At 38.2% G+C, this 15,805-nt stretch overlaps 1 protein-coding gene across 4 annotated transcripts in view; it reads left to right on the top strand.

Annotated features, from left to right (window-relative positions):
* The window catches only part of fermt2 (FERM domain containing kindlin 2), a 60,141-nt gene that overhangs the window by 17,154 nt on the left and 27,182 nt on the right, over positions 1–15,805 (top strand). For all 4 annotated transcript variants that reach the window (XM_059520912.1, XM_059520913.1, XM_059520915.1 and 1 more), the window contains exons 3-4: positions 7,544–7,777; positions 14,796–14,924. In XM_059520912.1, coding sequence (XP_059376895.1) covers positions 7,544–7,777; positions 14,796–14,924 — 363 coding nt within the window. The remainder of the gene's footprint in view (positions 1–7,543; positions 7,778–14,795; positions 14,925–15,805) is intronic.

The raw sequence follows: 15,805 nt of genomic DNA, 5'->3' as shown, positions 1-15,805 counted from the left end.
GGGCAGATGGGGTGGTGCGTGCTGGTCTATATATATAATATAATATAAAATAATAATAGTCGACTAACCGTTTGTCGACCAGAAGAGGCTTGGTTGATCAAAATTTGATAAGTCGCTTAGTTAAAAAAAGAAAAAAAACCCGGGCAAAGTCACTCATTCTGTGACGAATAGATTGTTAATGGCTGATGTATGTGGTCATAAAGGCTAGTTCCATCGGGCAGGACAACCAAACGATCGCTTATCATTTATCAACCTCAAATATGGCTTATTATCTGAAACTATTAGCAACTTTACATGGCTGGTTAATCTAATGTTAGCCTAGATATGTGTACTGTTCAGGTGTCTGTGTGGAGTGTGGAGCTGAACAGTAGCTCACTGCAGGACAGATGGGGGTGCCGGTGCGCTCTTACGCCTAAAATACTCCCTCATTTTTGTTCATACAGATCACAGTAATGCATCTTTTGAATCTGTAAAGACTGTTTATATGTGTGCACTCACAATAACAACAAAACATTGCGCTTTTGTAAAATAATGAAAGCAAACATGATTCACTTTCTGCCATCTCGGTCTGTGTGAACATGAGCGGCGAAACTTTGCCTTACAGACATTAAAAATTGATCTATATAGAGTGAAATATCTACTTTCAAATGAACTAATTCAAATGGAAAAACAAATATTCTCAGATTATGTAATCCATATGAAACGTACATACAGATGCATCACTACTGTGGAAATGACGAGTCGGTGTCACTGACTTAATTTCTTAAACCAAATACAAGAAAGCACTAGTTTATCAATTAATTATTAATTATTATTAATGTTAATGCAGTCTCCTTACTGTTTTTCCCTGAGTCATTCATAATCATTACTTCTGTGGTGCGCTGTGGCAAACGTTATGTGTGTGCTTGAGAGCTTAATTGAAGGCAATTAAAGGCTTTGTATTATGTTTTAAATTGTTTATTATTAAACATATGATTAATCGACTAATGATTAAAATGAACAACTACTAGTCGACCAGAAAAATCTTTAGTCTGCGACAGCCCTAATATATATCCTGATGATCTGACGGTAGCTGCTCGCATCTCAGCTTGTCTAACAGCTATTTCTTGTAGGATGAAGGACCATACCCTTCAACTCTACCTTGCCAAGACAGAACTGCTTGTGGTTTCAACAAACACATCACTTTATGAGAATTTTACCATCCAGTTAGGCACAACAATCATAACTCCTTCCATTCTTGCAGATTTGCTTTATTCAACATCAAGAAGATCAAGCCCTTTCTTTGGGAACATGCTGCACAACTCCTTGTTCAAGCTCTTGTTCTGTCCAGGCTGGACTAGTGCAATGCTCTCTTGGCAGGTCTTCCAGCCAGTTCTATCAAACCTTTACAATTAATCCAGAACGCGGCAACAAGATTAATTTTTAATGATCCGAAAAGAATACACGTCACACCTCTGTTTATCAATTTGCACTGGCTACCATTAGCTGCTCACATAAAATTCAAGGCATTAATGTTTACCTACAAAACCAGCACTGGCTCTGCACCCTTTTACCTAAATTCCTAAAAATGACCTGATGTTTTTCAATTCGACCGCAGTGTGAACGGTCACGTCGGATTGCATGCGACTTTTACGTCACTCTCTAGATTTACATTCATCATAATTCCTCTCTCACGGGAGACACTTCAAAGATTTTACACACTTAAAGTTATCAAGACAGTTGCGAAAGGTAGTCAGTGGAAGTACAGTGATGTGTCAGAACTCATAAGTATTATAGTGACTACTCCATATACAAGCAAAGCGTGAGAGCTTGAATCATTAAAGTTCCAACACTGTCTATTGTCACATCCTTGTCTTTTTTTTCATATTGCCTGTGCTTAATTTTGCTGGCTTCTGCAGCATATCACACTTTAAATAAACACATAATTGCTTGCTTTATGTCCTCCTGCACAGCGCGGACCATTTATCATAGTGCTCACTGCTCTCAAATGTTGGTCTGGAGCCCTGCTAACCTAAACTTCTCATTTGCACTTACATATTATTGCTCTTTGTTAGTTTTGATTGCTTTTCATTGCTATTGTCCCCCTTTGTATATTGTCTTGGATAAAAGCATCTGCTAAATGTAAATGTTATATATATAAAATTTACTAGAATGTTGGCCATTTTGCTAATTCTAGTGGATTTTAACAAATGAGGATGGGGTTAATGTTAAAGGTACAGGGCAAATTAAATTGTTTACTAGCTTATTTTTTTAGTTGTTGAATGCTGAGTGCAGTTTATGTATTTGTGCAGCTCTGTTGGTCTTCAAGGCTCTGTAATTGTCTAATCTATGATACAGGAAGTAGTTACTTTAAGAAGCAGCCCTACCCAGCACAGAGCTTTCCTGTTGCATTGATCAGATCTAGCTGTGATTTTAATGTTTTAGGCTTGATTACTTGCACTGAAGCCCTCTGGGAAGGGAAACCGCTCTACGCCTGTTTTCAAGGCTGTTCTTAGAAGCTTGATAATTTCAGCATCATGTGTGGAAATGTATGACCAGCACAAAAACCCTGTTGTGTCCCGTTTTACTGTACTTTCACATTCAAGGTAACATTCATCGTTTGTTTAATTGTAGTGTATTGTGCCATTCACAAATGTAGTTTATAGTCATTAATGAAAAAAAGGAAGCTGCATTCTTAAAGCAGCGTAACACCGTTTTTGATCGGGACCGCAGCACAGGAAGAGCGTTTGTGATTTGTAGGGTGTTTTCACACATGTCCGTGTGTTCATGCGTCTGTCTGCAGTAAAGTTAAATGCGTTCTATTACTTAGCATGGATTCAATTCGTTCCAGCATTACATCATCTGCTGGCAGGCTGTATTTTTAGCCAAGAAATGCAATTGGCTGGCAGCTAATTAAATTCCAGCCATCTGTTTAGCCTGTTTGATGGATGGTCAGTGAATGGCTGTTCTTCCAGCACTCCATCTGATAGCAGGGCAGGACCGGGGCGGGACGACCAATGACCGTCCAGCTGAGGAGGGAATTCACTGGGGATCCTCTGGAAAAAGACTCGCACTGTGTGTGTGTGTGCACGAGTTTATTCCATGGCACAGTGTTTTAATGACTCGTGTGGATCAAAGATGACATCATACTAGTCCCAAAAATGGACTGGCATTATTTAATTTAAATCAGTGCGGGATGTTTGGCACAAGCGTGGCCGGATGCTGTTCAGGGCGAGTCCTCGCGCTGCTGTCAAGTGTTTAACTAAATCACCAGCTGACTGCTCCACCCATAAAGAGATCCATCTGTGTCTGCCTTTATTCCCTTCCCATCACAGGAAAGAAGGAATAAGAACCGTGTTTAATACATAGATTTCACTAATATCAGTGCAATCTTTTTTGTAGCCTTTCTTTAAATTATAATTGTATCAGCAAAATTGATGGAGCCCTACTATTTGTATGTAAATAGTATAACAAATAGGATAACAATTGCGTGGTTTGATGACGCTAAGAAGGAGCGTGGAATGATGGAATGTGTTGTCTTCTACCCAACCGCTGACAGCCATCAATCAGATGGAGAAGATAAATCATGGATTAAACGTGAGTTCAACGATTTGCGCGAGTATATTACATACAAAGTCAATGCAAAGACGTGATCAGACTATAGATCAGACGCGTCCTCGCGCAGGTTTAGAGACGTGATGCCCCGCGTTACGCGTGTATGCCCCATAATACTAATCTTGTTGATCGTTATAATAGCATACGTTTTCTGTAAAGATATCGGTCGAGTAAAACACAAGCGAGATCGACATAGTGCTGGGAAGTAAACCGGTTCATACCGAAAACCGGTTTATATTTTCGTTACGATGTTAATTTTGAATATACCGCCATATACCGGTGTATTTAATTACTCAGCGTTCGGAACGAACGTTATGCTGCGCCGCGGCTGCGCGACTGTTTCAGACGGACCCTTTACAATGTTGCACTTCTAAGCAGCAACTGCGAGGCGTGGTGAGGGTAAACACAGCAGTGCTCTGGTGTTACGTTATAACGCCTGTTTCACACATACTCCGTCTGCAGTGCGTATTAACGGATTCATACTGCACGAGGTGTCAAGGAGCGGTGCTGTGCAGCAGTGCAGCGATTGTTAACGTACTGAGTCTATTTTTGCTGTGCTGGAGGCGCTGAATTAAAGTGAAAGCGCATTGTTTGGGGGAAAAATGAACATGGATTGACATGGAAACGCAGTCACATGGGTTTTTGGCTAGGTTTAAAACAAGAAAAAGAGCACTTTTAGATAAACGAGGAAAACAATATATATGTTCACTTTTATGGAAGCAGATAAACAAAGTTCATTAAGACCCATGGGATTGCTTGTGATAAAGATTTAAATGCAAAATGCACGAGACTGTTTTAATTTTAAATATTTTAACAAGAAAAATAGGCTAATTATTGTGTTTAAATGTTTTGCCGCTTGCTTGAGCAGCTTATTATACAGACCTAGAAGTAAAATGCATGAATAATTCGTTGTTTATATTTATTGAGTTTAAACCAATGTCTATATGAAAGATTGTCACTGTTCTGTGATAAAAGACTTACGATGCTGAAAAAAATTTCTTTATTTTTTTTTTTACATGATATGAAATCAAAACAATGAACAAATGTTGTGTTTGTGGACTAAACCGACGCGGATCAGTAGCAGACTGCAAACACGTCCTGTGTGAAAGCACAATGAGTCCGTGCTGCGGACTGCATATGCACCGCAGGCAGATTATGCATGTATAATATCCATTTTATGCAAGTGCTGTCGGGCCGGTATAATTTTGAAAAAAAAAACAGTATATACATTTTTGGTCAAACCGCCCAGCACTAGATCGGCATCTCTTTCTAGTTGAAGTTTGTCGCGAAGCTACAGTGTCCAGGACACTGTTGTCATGTGGTTTCTACGTCAGTAAAGGCGGGAACAAAGGGTAACTAATGTCATTGACAGATGACTGCACTGTCCCGTGTCACGGTTTAAAATGGGGATTTTCTCATGATTTATAAGTAGTTGAAAACATATATATTTTGTCCAGCTGATTACTAACAATATCTCTAACACTAGCCTAGTGGTTTTTGGATATTTTACTACCTTACAAATTGTACCTTTTAAGGCTTTTTTTTTTGTGGTTTAACTGTAATTATTTCTTAAGCAGTTCATCTCAACTCATCAGTGTTCTGTCAGTTCAAATCAGCATATTGGTGATGTTTGCCACGTTAAATTTAATTTCTAGGACACTTTTTACCTTTACAAAGATCCATTCTTTCCTAACCTCATTGAACGTAAAGTATGTCATCTTTCACGCTAAATTATGTCACGTTTGTTTCTTCTTGTTAAAACCTATGCATGTTTATCGAAGTCTTTCCCATTTAAATTTGGGAACAACTCATTCAAGTTCTCTTTTTCTTGTCAAGCCCTGAAAAGTATTTGCAACCGTTTGTAATCGAGATGATCTGGATTCAGTGAAGCCTTGGGCTTTTGTTTATCTTTGAAAGGTGGTTTAGTCCTTTTCATCTGGTGAGGAAGTGCAAGTTTATGTAATCTTTAAAGTGCATGCTGGTGCTTCATGCACCTTACTGGCTTACTGCCATCTTTCTGTGGATCTACAATAAATGTTCAGAAATCAACTACAAGACATAATAGGAGCATAGAGGACAGTGCTTATTTGTTGGCAATTTTGGGAAGTCTGTTGTCCTGTATTTCCTTGTTCTTCAGAGATGACTGTAGACTGTCACTCGTTGAGTAGGCTTTTCTTCTGTTATGTTGTTATGGAGAAGGACACCACAGTTGGCCAGTGAACGACACACAGTCATTGAAATGAAACCAGTGTGTTTTTTTTTTTTGTCGGGTGTGGAGGAGAAAAACCCAGTCAGAAAGAGGATTAGAGAGACGTTTTGAGAAATCAATAGTCACATTCATTGTTTTGTCCTGATGAAATAAAGATTACAATCTATATTTTAATGCCTATTTATTTATTTATTTCTTAAGCCCATAATCCTTTCAAACCTTTCTGTGTCATCTAGCAAAAACCTAAATCAGTTTCATTCTGGTTACAGAATATTATATAGCCCTAGATTCATACCTGCCCTACTTGGAGGGAAAAATGTTTCGTAGAGTTTGAACCAAAACATTAAAATCCCACAGAGGATGAAAGTCCTGGATCCATAGAATACAGTTGTGTAAAACTACTATGAGTTCAACTAGATTCCTTCATTTAGAGTCTGGTTAGGAAGGGAGATGTAGGCGATCCTTTTTCACAGTCACTAATAATGTGGGGAAACTGGATAGTGGTCTGCTGAGGGGGAAACGGTTTCCTTTGTCTGCTCACATGCATAGCTGTGTACTGACATCAGTGATGGAGAGACGCCACTGGTCCAGCTCACATACATGCAAGCCCCAGGATAGTTTGATTGGGTAATTATTGCACTGCAAGCTCAATGAAAAAGTGAAGCCAGCAGCCAAACAGTCTGAGAGCGACACACTCCTCAGTCACTCCTCATGTCACCTTTGTGTGCTCATTGTCAGAGTATGATGAGACTGGTGGGTTGCCATTTTTCAATACGTAATGGTACTGAAATGTTCGAAACTACACTGCATACTTTCATGCATTTCACACAGATTTATAATGAGAAGTTAAAATTCACCTCAGGTTTATTTGTGTATTGGGTAAAAGCACCTTTAACAGAAATAAAAGTTAACTGAAAATATACAAATAAAACTATTAATAAATACTATAAAAGCATCTCATATATATATATATATATATATATATATAGATAAGTTTGAGGGTGTAACTCTTCGAATTGAAGAAATTGTCATTTTTATTTTCATTTTTCTGTCTGTAAAGCAAGCATGACATACTCATTATTTTACAACACAGTTATAGTATAATGGTATTATATGTCTGTTTAATAATAATAATAATAATACAAATTATTATAGTAAAGAAATACTTTGACTATGGTCAAAACGAAAACTGAATTGGACACTTGGAATTAAATTTTTTTTACACTTAATTTTGTTTGAATTTTACCTCGTGGTATTGACAGTGGTATATGAAATATCAATATTTTTCAAGGTATTATATAGAAAGTTCATTTTTCGTGACCACACTGGGCTTTGACTGCCCTCCTGAGTGCTCCAAAACAAACAAGTGCAGAGCCCTGCGTAGTGCTCTCCTGATGATTATGAATTGGATTCTTCTGCAGTGCACTTCCTGTGTTGTTTGTGTGCTGTTAGAGGGAAAGCAGGTTTAGAGTATCAGACTCGGGTTACAGTGTGAATGCAGAACAAAGAGCGAGACTTGACCCTGATCTTCTTACTCACACATACAAAGTTCACTTTCACAAACCCATCTGACACTTAACCGTGTTTCCCTCCATCTGACCTCATCTTCTGCTCCATCGCATTGCCTTGTGTGCAGCCAAATCAGAGGCCAGCTTTAGCTCTTCTGCTCTTCACCCCTCCCTGTGCTTGTCAGTGTTTGTCAGTCTAGTTCCTAACCTTGTCAAATGTGTGTTCATGCAGATGTGAAGAAGGACTGGTCAGATCACGCGCTGTGGTGGGAGAAGAAGAAGACCTGGCTGCTAAAGACGCACTGGACGCTGGATAAATACGGCATTCAGGCCGACGCCAGGCTGCTCTTCACGCCGCAGCACAAGCTGTTACGCCTGCAGCTGCCCAACATGAAGCACATGAGGGTGAAGGTCAACTTCTCTGACCGCGTCTTCAAGGCCGTGTCCGACATCTGCAAAACCTTCAGTGAGTGCTGCTGCCTTCCCTAAAATATTGCTCCACTTTTCCATAACTCCATTAGCCCTAACTCAATCTCTCTGCTGGTCGTGAAGAACAGTAAGTCTGGATAATTGTGTTATTTAGCGATACATTAGTGTGCATCCAGGCTTCAGTGCTGAGAACAGATGTAGGCTTCGGTAGAGAGATGGGGCTAAATCAGAATACAGCCACAGCTTAAAGACCCCATCAAATGCACTGACAAACAATTGTTTTCATGTGCTGATGGATTTCCTGTAGAGCAATCTACTTTTTAAAAAGCCAATAGCCTTTAGCTTTGTAACACCCCAGCTAATGTTTGCATACTGTTTTTAAAATAGTATGTGAAACAGTACATTATACGCATAGCAATAAACATCTGAAGTATGCTGGGTTATCAATAGTGATCATCTGATTTGGGTTGTAATGGCTTATGTGGATATCTTGGACACTGATGATTGATGTAATGCCAATATACATGATATCAATCAGTTTAATGATAATAACACAGTATTGCCACACTAGAGTTAGTAATTTTTTCACATATTTATCTAAATTATTAAAAAAACCAGTTTGTTAAAAAAACCTGTAGTCCTCATTAACAACAAACTAATGAAAAAATTGCACCACCAAAAAATTTAATTTGAATTTTCAATATCTTCAATAACTAATGTGAGCGCTCTAAATGAACCCATGCATTAACTGTTGGTCTATATACACATGCATCAGATGTCTTGTTTTGTTCTCAGCATCTCAAACTAAGCGCTTCTCTTCATGAGCTGCTCACAGGTTGTCTGTTTCATTCTGTTGTGCTCTTATTTCATCTGTAAATAAACCTAACACAGAATCTGGCTCACATGATGGTGCTGATGATATTCACTACTGTGCTGCTTGAGTACTGTGATAATGCCATAGCACCGGGATCTAATAACTGAATTGGTTAAAGGTGTGCTTGACCACATTTCTTGTTTTCTGGTCTTTTGACTGGTCTTTATTATTTGTTAAACGCACTGATCTGTATTTCGTAGCATAGATAAGACCCAGAATGCCCTTGAACCGCTCCAAATCCTGTTTCATAAACGGTTCTTATCAGTGTAACTGGCTGATGGTAACTTTTCCTTGTCCATGTTTAGAAATCAAGGCCCTATGAACACTTGCAGGTTGAATCTGTTTTGCTGTCAGTATTTGAAAAAAAAGTATTTCAACCAGAAAATAAATGACCTCCTCTCACAAATTAATTTTAATTGATCCCAACTCTTGCTCTCTCCTAAACTTACACACACAAAAATAGCCTGAAGTGTTGGTATTTACATTTATTATTTGAATAATTCGGTAGGTCAACAGGATTTATTGTTGTAAAATAATAATTATTTTTTAAAATAAAATAATAATTTTTGTAACTACAACATCTCTGTAACATTTCCAAAGTAGAACATCTAACAATATTTGTCATTTCAAACCTGAAAAAAAAAAAAAACAATAACAAAGATTGACATGAGAGATGGGTTTGATTCCTCTTAACAATTACAGGTCCTTAATGGTTCGATTTGATTATTATTTTAGGAGTCAGTACAAATAGATTGGTAGCATTGATATAGATATTTTTTAAGCTAAGACTTGAAAGTTTTTGTCTATATAGAAACTGTGTAAGGTTTTTTTTTTTTTAAGTATTGAGACGCACAGTTACGCCTACCGCGATAGTCAATAAATCAATTAATCGCACGAAGAAAAAAAAAGCATTTTTTTTGGCAGCAAATGTTTTTTTTTTTTTATAAAAAAATGTAGCATGTCATGATGTGGGGTTAGTCTGGAGCACAGCCTGTGGACAGCCCGCGGCAGAAAACACCTCTCCGATGGCACAGATGTCCCGGGAATAAATAGATAACGTCTCGCTAGAGTGGGCAGCTTTGGGAAGCGCCCTTCATTTGCTTGTGGATGTTTGCGCCTCAAGTGATACAGCATTCTACTTGCACTACTGCTTTATTTTAATACAATGCATACATCAAAAATAAACATTTAATTATTACCCATTGTTTCTCTTTCTGTACTTGTACTGTGAACAATGACAATAAAGTAGACAGATGAATTAAGTGCATTTAAGTGCCATTCAGTTGGGGTTTTAAATAAAGCATTTTCTGAGATGCACATTAAACATTAAACACATAAAATCATCAATGTCATCTTTTAATTATTGAAAAGTAAGCAAACTTAACTTTTTGGTAAACAAAGGGGATTTACTATTAAAAATAAAACATGGAAAAAATGTTGTGTGATTAAACCTAAAAAAAAAATGTTTGCGTTTTATTTATTTATTTTATTTTTTTAGTAATAGTAGTCTATGTACATTCTGCTGAACAAGAGTCTTTAACCGGACTTTTATTTTGATGGGTTGACGTACCTTTACAGCTCTGTGTATGTGATGTGACGCTAGTTTTACTCAAATCAAACGGTCAAATGCTCATGAAGTGACTGTCAGAGCAGTTCTGGAGATGTTGTTCATGTGTTCACGTCTTATTTAGTGAGACAGCAGACGCTGAAATCACCGGAGCGTCACGTGCGCTTCCGTGTGTTTAATGAATGAAGCGCTTCTGCGCCATTCATTAACAGAGACACGCAGAACATGCAGGATTCATATTTAAATAGACTGTTCCGGCTTAATATTTACAGATATTAGTCCATATCGTGATTTGACGATATGCGTCTCCAGTAAGCGTTAATCCACAAATGACTTAAGCTGTTAACTTTTTTAACGTGACTGACACTCCCTCGGAGTCAGAATAAACCAATATCCCAGAGAAATTCATTTACTCAAACAGTACACTGACTGAACTGCTGTGAAGACCGAACTGAAGATGAACACCGAGCCGAGCCAGATGACGAACGAACACGCCTTCTGCTGGAGCAGTTCTCCTTCTCGAGTCAAGAACCGGTTGCATCAGTTTTCGGATCATCTGTACACTGAATCGTTTCTGTCGGACACGTCCGATTTGAGAACAGATGAGCTGATGATAGTGCGCATGTGTGTAATTTTTCAAGTATTTTGTTAAACATCGGAAAGTGTGGTGATATAACTATATTATATTTTGCTTTTTTTTTTGATGTTTCTAATCTGTATATTGTAGATAATGTATAGGCAAAAGGGTTTTTCAGGGAAGTTGGACAATAATTAAGATTCTAAAGACTGTTTAATAGGAATATGGGATGATTTATGAAATATCTGTACTGTATTTATAGTTAATGATGACACATTCACAAATTGAGTTTGTAGTAAACAGAACATGAACATGAGTAGAGCAGCTGATGATACTGAACTGCAGCACGTGCCGGTTAGAGTGATTCTCGTTCTCGAGTCAAGAACCGGTTGCATCGGTTTTCGGATCATCAGTACACTGAACCAAAAACCGTTTCTTTCGGACGCTTCCGATTCGAGAACCGAGGAGCTGATACTGCGCATGTGTGATTCAGTGTAAAGCTGACTGACTCACAGCGCGTCTGAACCGAACTTATTCTTTTGGTGATTGATTCTGACTTGATTCTGTGCTAATGTTATGAGTGCTGGTAAACCGAGGGCTTGAATGAAGGACAATCTGGCGAAACGTAAGTTCATTTAATAACAAATACATCGCAATGGATTATGTATAGTAAGTGGATCATGGTTTCTGCGCTGATGACACCTTATTTATTTACTTTATATCTTCAAGACTTAAATTCTCGTATGCACATTATTGCTGTTACTGTATTTGGGTGCGTTGTTGCAAAACTTAATTGCAAACTTTTCATGATTATGAGGTTTTTAACTGACTAAAGTTATGATTACTGACTTTATATATTTGAATGTTTGATAGACGTGACGCCATTACGTCATCGCCAATGACGTCATTACGTCGAGTGTAAAAGAACCGGTGAACCAGTTTTTTCAACCGATTTATTGAATTGAACTGTCCGAAAGAACCGGTTCACGAACTTCCCATCACTATTTCGGACGCAGCGATTGTGTCTCCTACCGCTTTGTGGGTGACGTAAACGCGTTGTCACATTAAAAAAAATAATTGCGAATGAACCTGACGTGAGATTTAAAATAAAATAAAAGAGGCTTCGAGGTAGAGGAATTTGCCTCGGTCATTTTTTGTAATCTAGTTACTCTAGGAATCGTTTCAGCCCTAATTTATTTATTTATATATATATATATATATATATATATATATATATATATAAAATAAAAAAATTAAAGTAATTAAAGGAAGTAATTAAAAATGAAGTAAACACTGTAATCAACAGAGCACTCAGTATTCTGGGGAGTTTGTGTGCATTGGGAATCATATTTTTCAAATAAAGCCAGGGTAACCCTCATTTTACACACAGCACACAGTGAAAATGACAGTGGACAAATGCATAAAGCGCAGCATAATTTGAAATCATGAGTTTAAAGTTTAAATCATTCAATTCAGGCGGACTGACATCACACAGAGAACACGCGATCATGCTGAATACACACTTCACAAGATCTCACAGCAGGATTCAACTGAGTTTGCAAGGTTTGTGAAAATAAATGTTCATTAGTCATTCAAAGATTTGTTTAAACTATATAAATGCGTATTTGCTTAATGCTGACAGTAAACGAGAAAGTATTATAATGTTTGCCTTTCTATTACTAATAATAATAAAAGCAATCGTTCTAATACGTTCTGTATACATTAATTCCTTTGTATAATGGTTAATGATGACGATGAATGAGAGAGTGTGAGGATTGTAGCACCGTCAAAATAAAAGCGCCTCTAACACATCGGCCAAGCAGAAAAACTTATCTGCCGATATGCGAAAAATACTAAATATCGGCCTTGGCAATATATCGGTCTACCACTAATTATAACATACTGATGGTTTTCTGACATCATTTGTCGCATACTGTATTTTTTGGACTATATGTCGCACGTAAGCACGTAGGTCACATCAGTCCAAAAATGCGTCATGACAAGGAAAAAAACATAAGTCGCCCTGGACTATAAGTCGCATTTATTTAGAACCAAGAGAAGACTTTACCGTCTACAGCCGCGAGAGGGCGCTCTATATTTTCATTGTAGACTACAGGAGCAGTGAGCAGCATAGAGCGTCCTCTGGCGGCTGGAGACGGTAAAGTCTTCTCTTGGTTCTCTTGGTTCATGTCAAAATTAATTTTGATAAAAGTCGCACCTGACTACAAGTCGCAGGACCAGCCAAACTATGAAAAAAAGTGCGACTTATAGACCGGAAATACAGTACATGCTTTGTCGCGGTAGCATAGGCGCATAAATAAAATTTCAACCAAATTATGTGCTTTTGCGAACAACCGAGAAAGTCACGACTTGCAAAAGAGCGACCAGTGGTAAGAATGGCTCTAGGGCCCTGTGATGTGTATGTACTTACTTTAGGCCTTAAACTGAAAATTGTAGTGAATAGCTGTGATGTGAAGTGCAGCTTTTGTTTTCATTGAGTTCATATCATTGTTCACCGCTGGCTCCCTAATGCTTACTCTCTCTCTCTGGTGGTATCAGTTGTTCTGCTGTTTTACTGTTGCATTCTCATGTGAGGCATGAAGTGATTAGGAGAGTGTGTGTTATTTGCCTCCTAGAGCGATCCGACTGCGTTTCTGCAGAGCGCTTTGCCCAACACACAAACTGCTCGTCAGAGAAGAAATGAAATGACAAATGTGTGTTTTCTCAGTCAGAGCGTTCTCTGCGAGTTTCTTGTGAGTTACGGCTGTTTGATTTGGGAGCGTTTGCTGAAGGATCTTCTGTTTGTTGATTGGAATTGGCGCTCGTTCGCTCCCAGCACTCCAATGACCTGCTACAGTTCGCTCACATATGGCTGTAAAAGGGCAGACTCGGAGAGAGAGAGAGAACTGCCATCTGGTAGTCCTTAAAACCTCTGGAATGCTTTTGCTTTAGTAACACAACTAAACAAGCCATTCCTGCCAAGCCATGAAACCCCTCCCCAGCACACTTGCACTCCGTCACACTCGTTTCCTTCAGGACTGGAAAATCCAGAGAGTGCGAGTCATCCTGCCTCAACGTAGTGGTGAATTAAACTGCAAAGATTTCTATAAAAAGGCATTTAATGCTGAAACTGTCACCGCCAGTTACTGGCAATGGTTTTTTGAATGTTTCACTCAGAATGCAAAATCTCTATTAGAATTGCATCATGTACTTATTGGTCTCGTATTCTCAAGGGTTCTTTAGATCGCTGGTCTGCTTTAGGCATCTTTAGACACTGGATTTCCTCAGCATTTTCCAAATTGCAAGAATCAGAGGGCCCTAATCAGTCACAACAATGGAATTTACAGTATAACACGCATGTTATGGAATTCAGCAAATTCTGACTATGTAAATCAAAAGTAGGGCTGATCTTGTCAATCGAAGTCTGCATTTTCTGCATGTCTATAGTAATAATAATAATGCATTTTTTAAATTGTATTTTCCATATTTTTTTTCTGTACAACGGAAAACCTGTTGTATAGAACTTTGTCTTAAAATAAAAGAAAGTTAAATTTAGAATTGCATTATATTTTAAAATAATAACATTTGTTTTATCCCTTAATTTGATTAGCACTGTAGTAATATAATGATAATTTAATGGAATCCTGAATTAGAAAATAAACTTAAATTGCATGAGCATTGAATGCTTTTTGATTGCTTACATTTAATTTAACCATCAAAAAGTTAATTAAAAAAAAATTGTCGGATAGACTTTTTCACCCTATTTGCGGAGTTTGAGATCATCTTGAAAAATGTATTTTATCTAGAATTGAGTTAAAGAAAATGTCAGTACTGCTTGCACTTGCAGAACATTGTTATAATTTTGTAATTAATATTATGGGAATAATTAATGCAATTCTATGTGGAACAAGTCCTGTAGCAGTGAAGCATGAGATCTTTAAAAACCTGATATGATGGGAGTCTAAAGAGTCTGGTACATTGTGTGTCTTGAGTGTGATGGTCCGACCTTTTAATTAGAACGAGTCGCTCTTCCACAGACATCCGGCATCCGGAGGAGCTCTCTGTGCTGCGCAAGCCCCGCGACCCCAAGAAGAAGAAGAAAAAGCTGGAGGAGGCGGAGGAGGAGGCGCTGGAGCTGGAAGGACCACTGCTCACTCCTGGATCAGGTACGTCTCGGATCGCCCAATACCAGTGCACTGATCGCTCTCATTACCTTCTCAAAATAGCTATAAAAGGCCCATTTTTAGGTTCCTTTTTTTTTTTTTTTTCAATACCTAGCCTACATGAGTCCGCATTATAACCATCATAGAACATAAGTCATTGTTTTTCAATCCTAGTCCTGAGGTTCAGCCACGCTGCACATTTTCTGTGTCTCCCTTATTTAACACACCAGACTCGGATCATCAACTCTTTTGGAGAGAGCTAAACTAAGTTTCTGTCTCTGAAAGCTGAAAAATCCTGCCTCTGCAGACAGGACACAGAGGCAGGAAGGTAACAAGGCATTTCTGAATCCAGTGCTCATCTCACATTCAGTCTACTGAGATGGCTGCATCTGATTAGGTTATGAAAGCAGGATATGATGTATTCTTCACTCTCTGTGATATCCCACAATCCTGTGCATGCAGTTCTGTTAAAGTTGAGCTAAAATATAAAATAGCATCCGCCCGGTTGGTGGGCAGGTTTTTTATTTTTTTTTTTTTTCTAATGCAATTTCTCCTTATAAATTAGAATGATAGTAATTAAATATTTTTGTTATCTCAAAAGCTTGTTGTGTTTTGTTGTAGATCGTTGGACCGTTATTCTGCCTCAAAAGGTGTGGCAACAAGTCCGATGCATAAACTGAATAAATGATAAAGGGCACTAGGGCATATAGGGCACTAAAGATATGCTAATGTGAAATGTCCAGTGCCCAAGCAACTCAATCCAGTTGAATTTAAAAGAGTTTGACAAACTTGAGGCATGGTTCATATCCATCACAAATCATGCAGTTGGGGTTACACACTGAGGTGCTTTGGATTTGAGGTTAGGTTGAATCTTAAACCCAAGT

This window comes from Carassius carassius, chromosome 32 (genome assembly GCF_963082965.1).
Source record: "Carassius carassius chromosome 32, fCarCar2.1, whole genome shotgun sequence".
NCBI classification, from domain to species: domain Eukaryota; kingdom Metazoa; phylum Chordata; class Actinopteri; order Cypriniformes; family Cyprinidae; genus Carassius; species Carassius carassius.
Note: the sequence above shows the minus strand (reverse complement) of the source record. Positions and strands in the feature narration are given on the sequence as shown.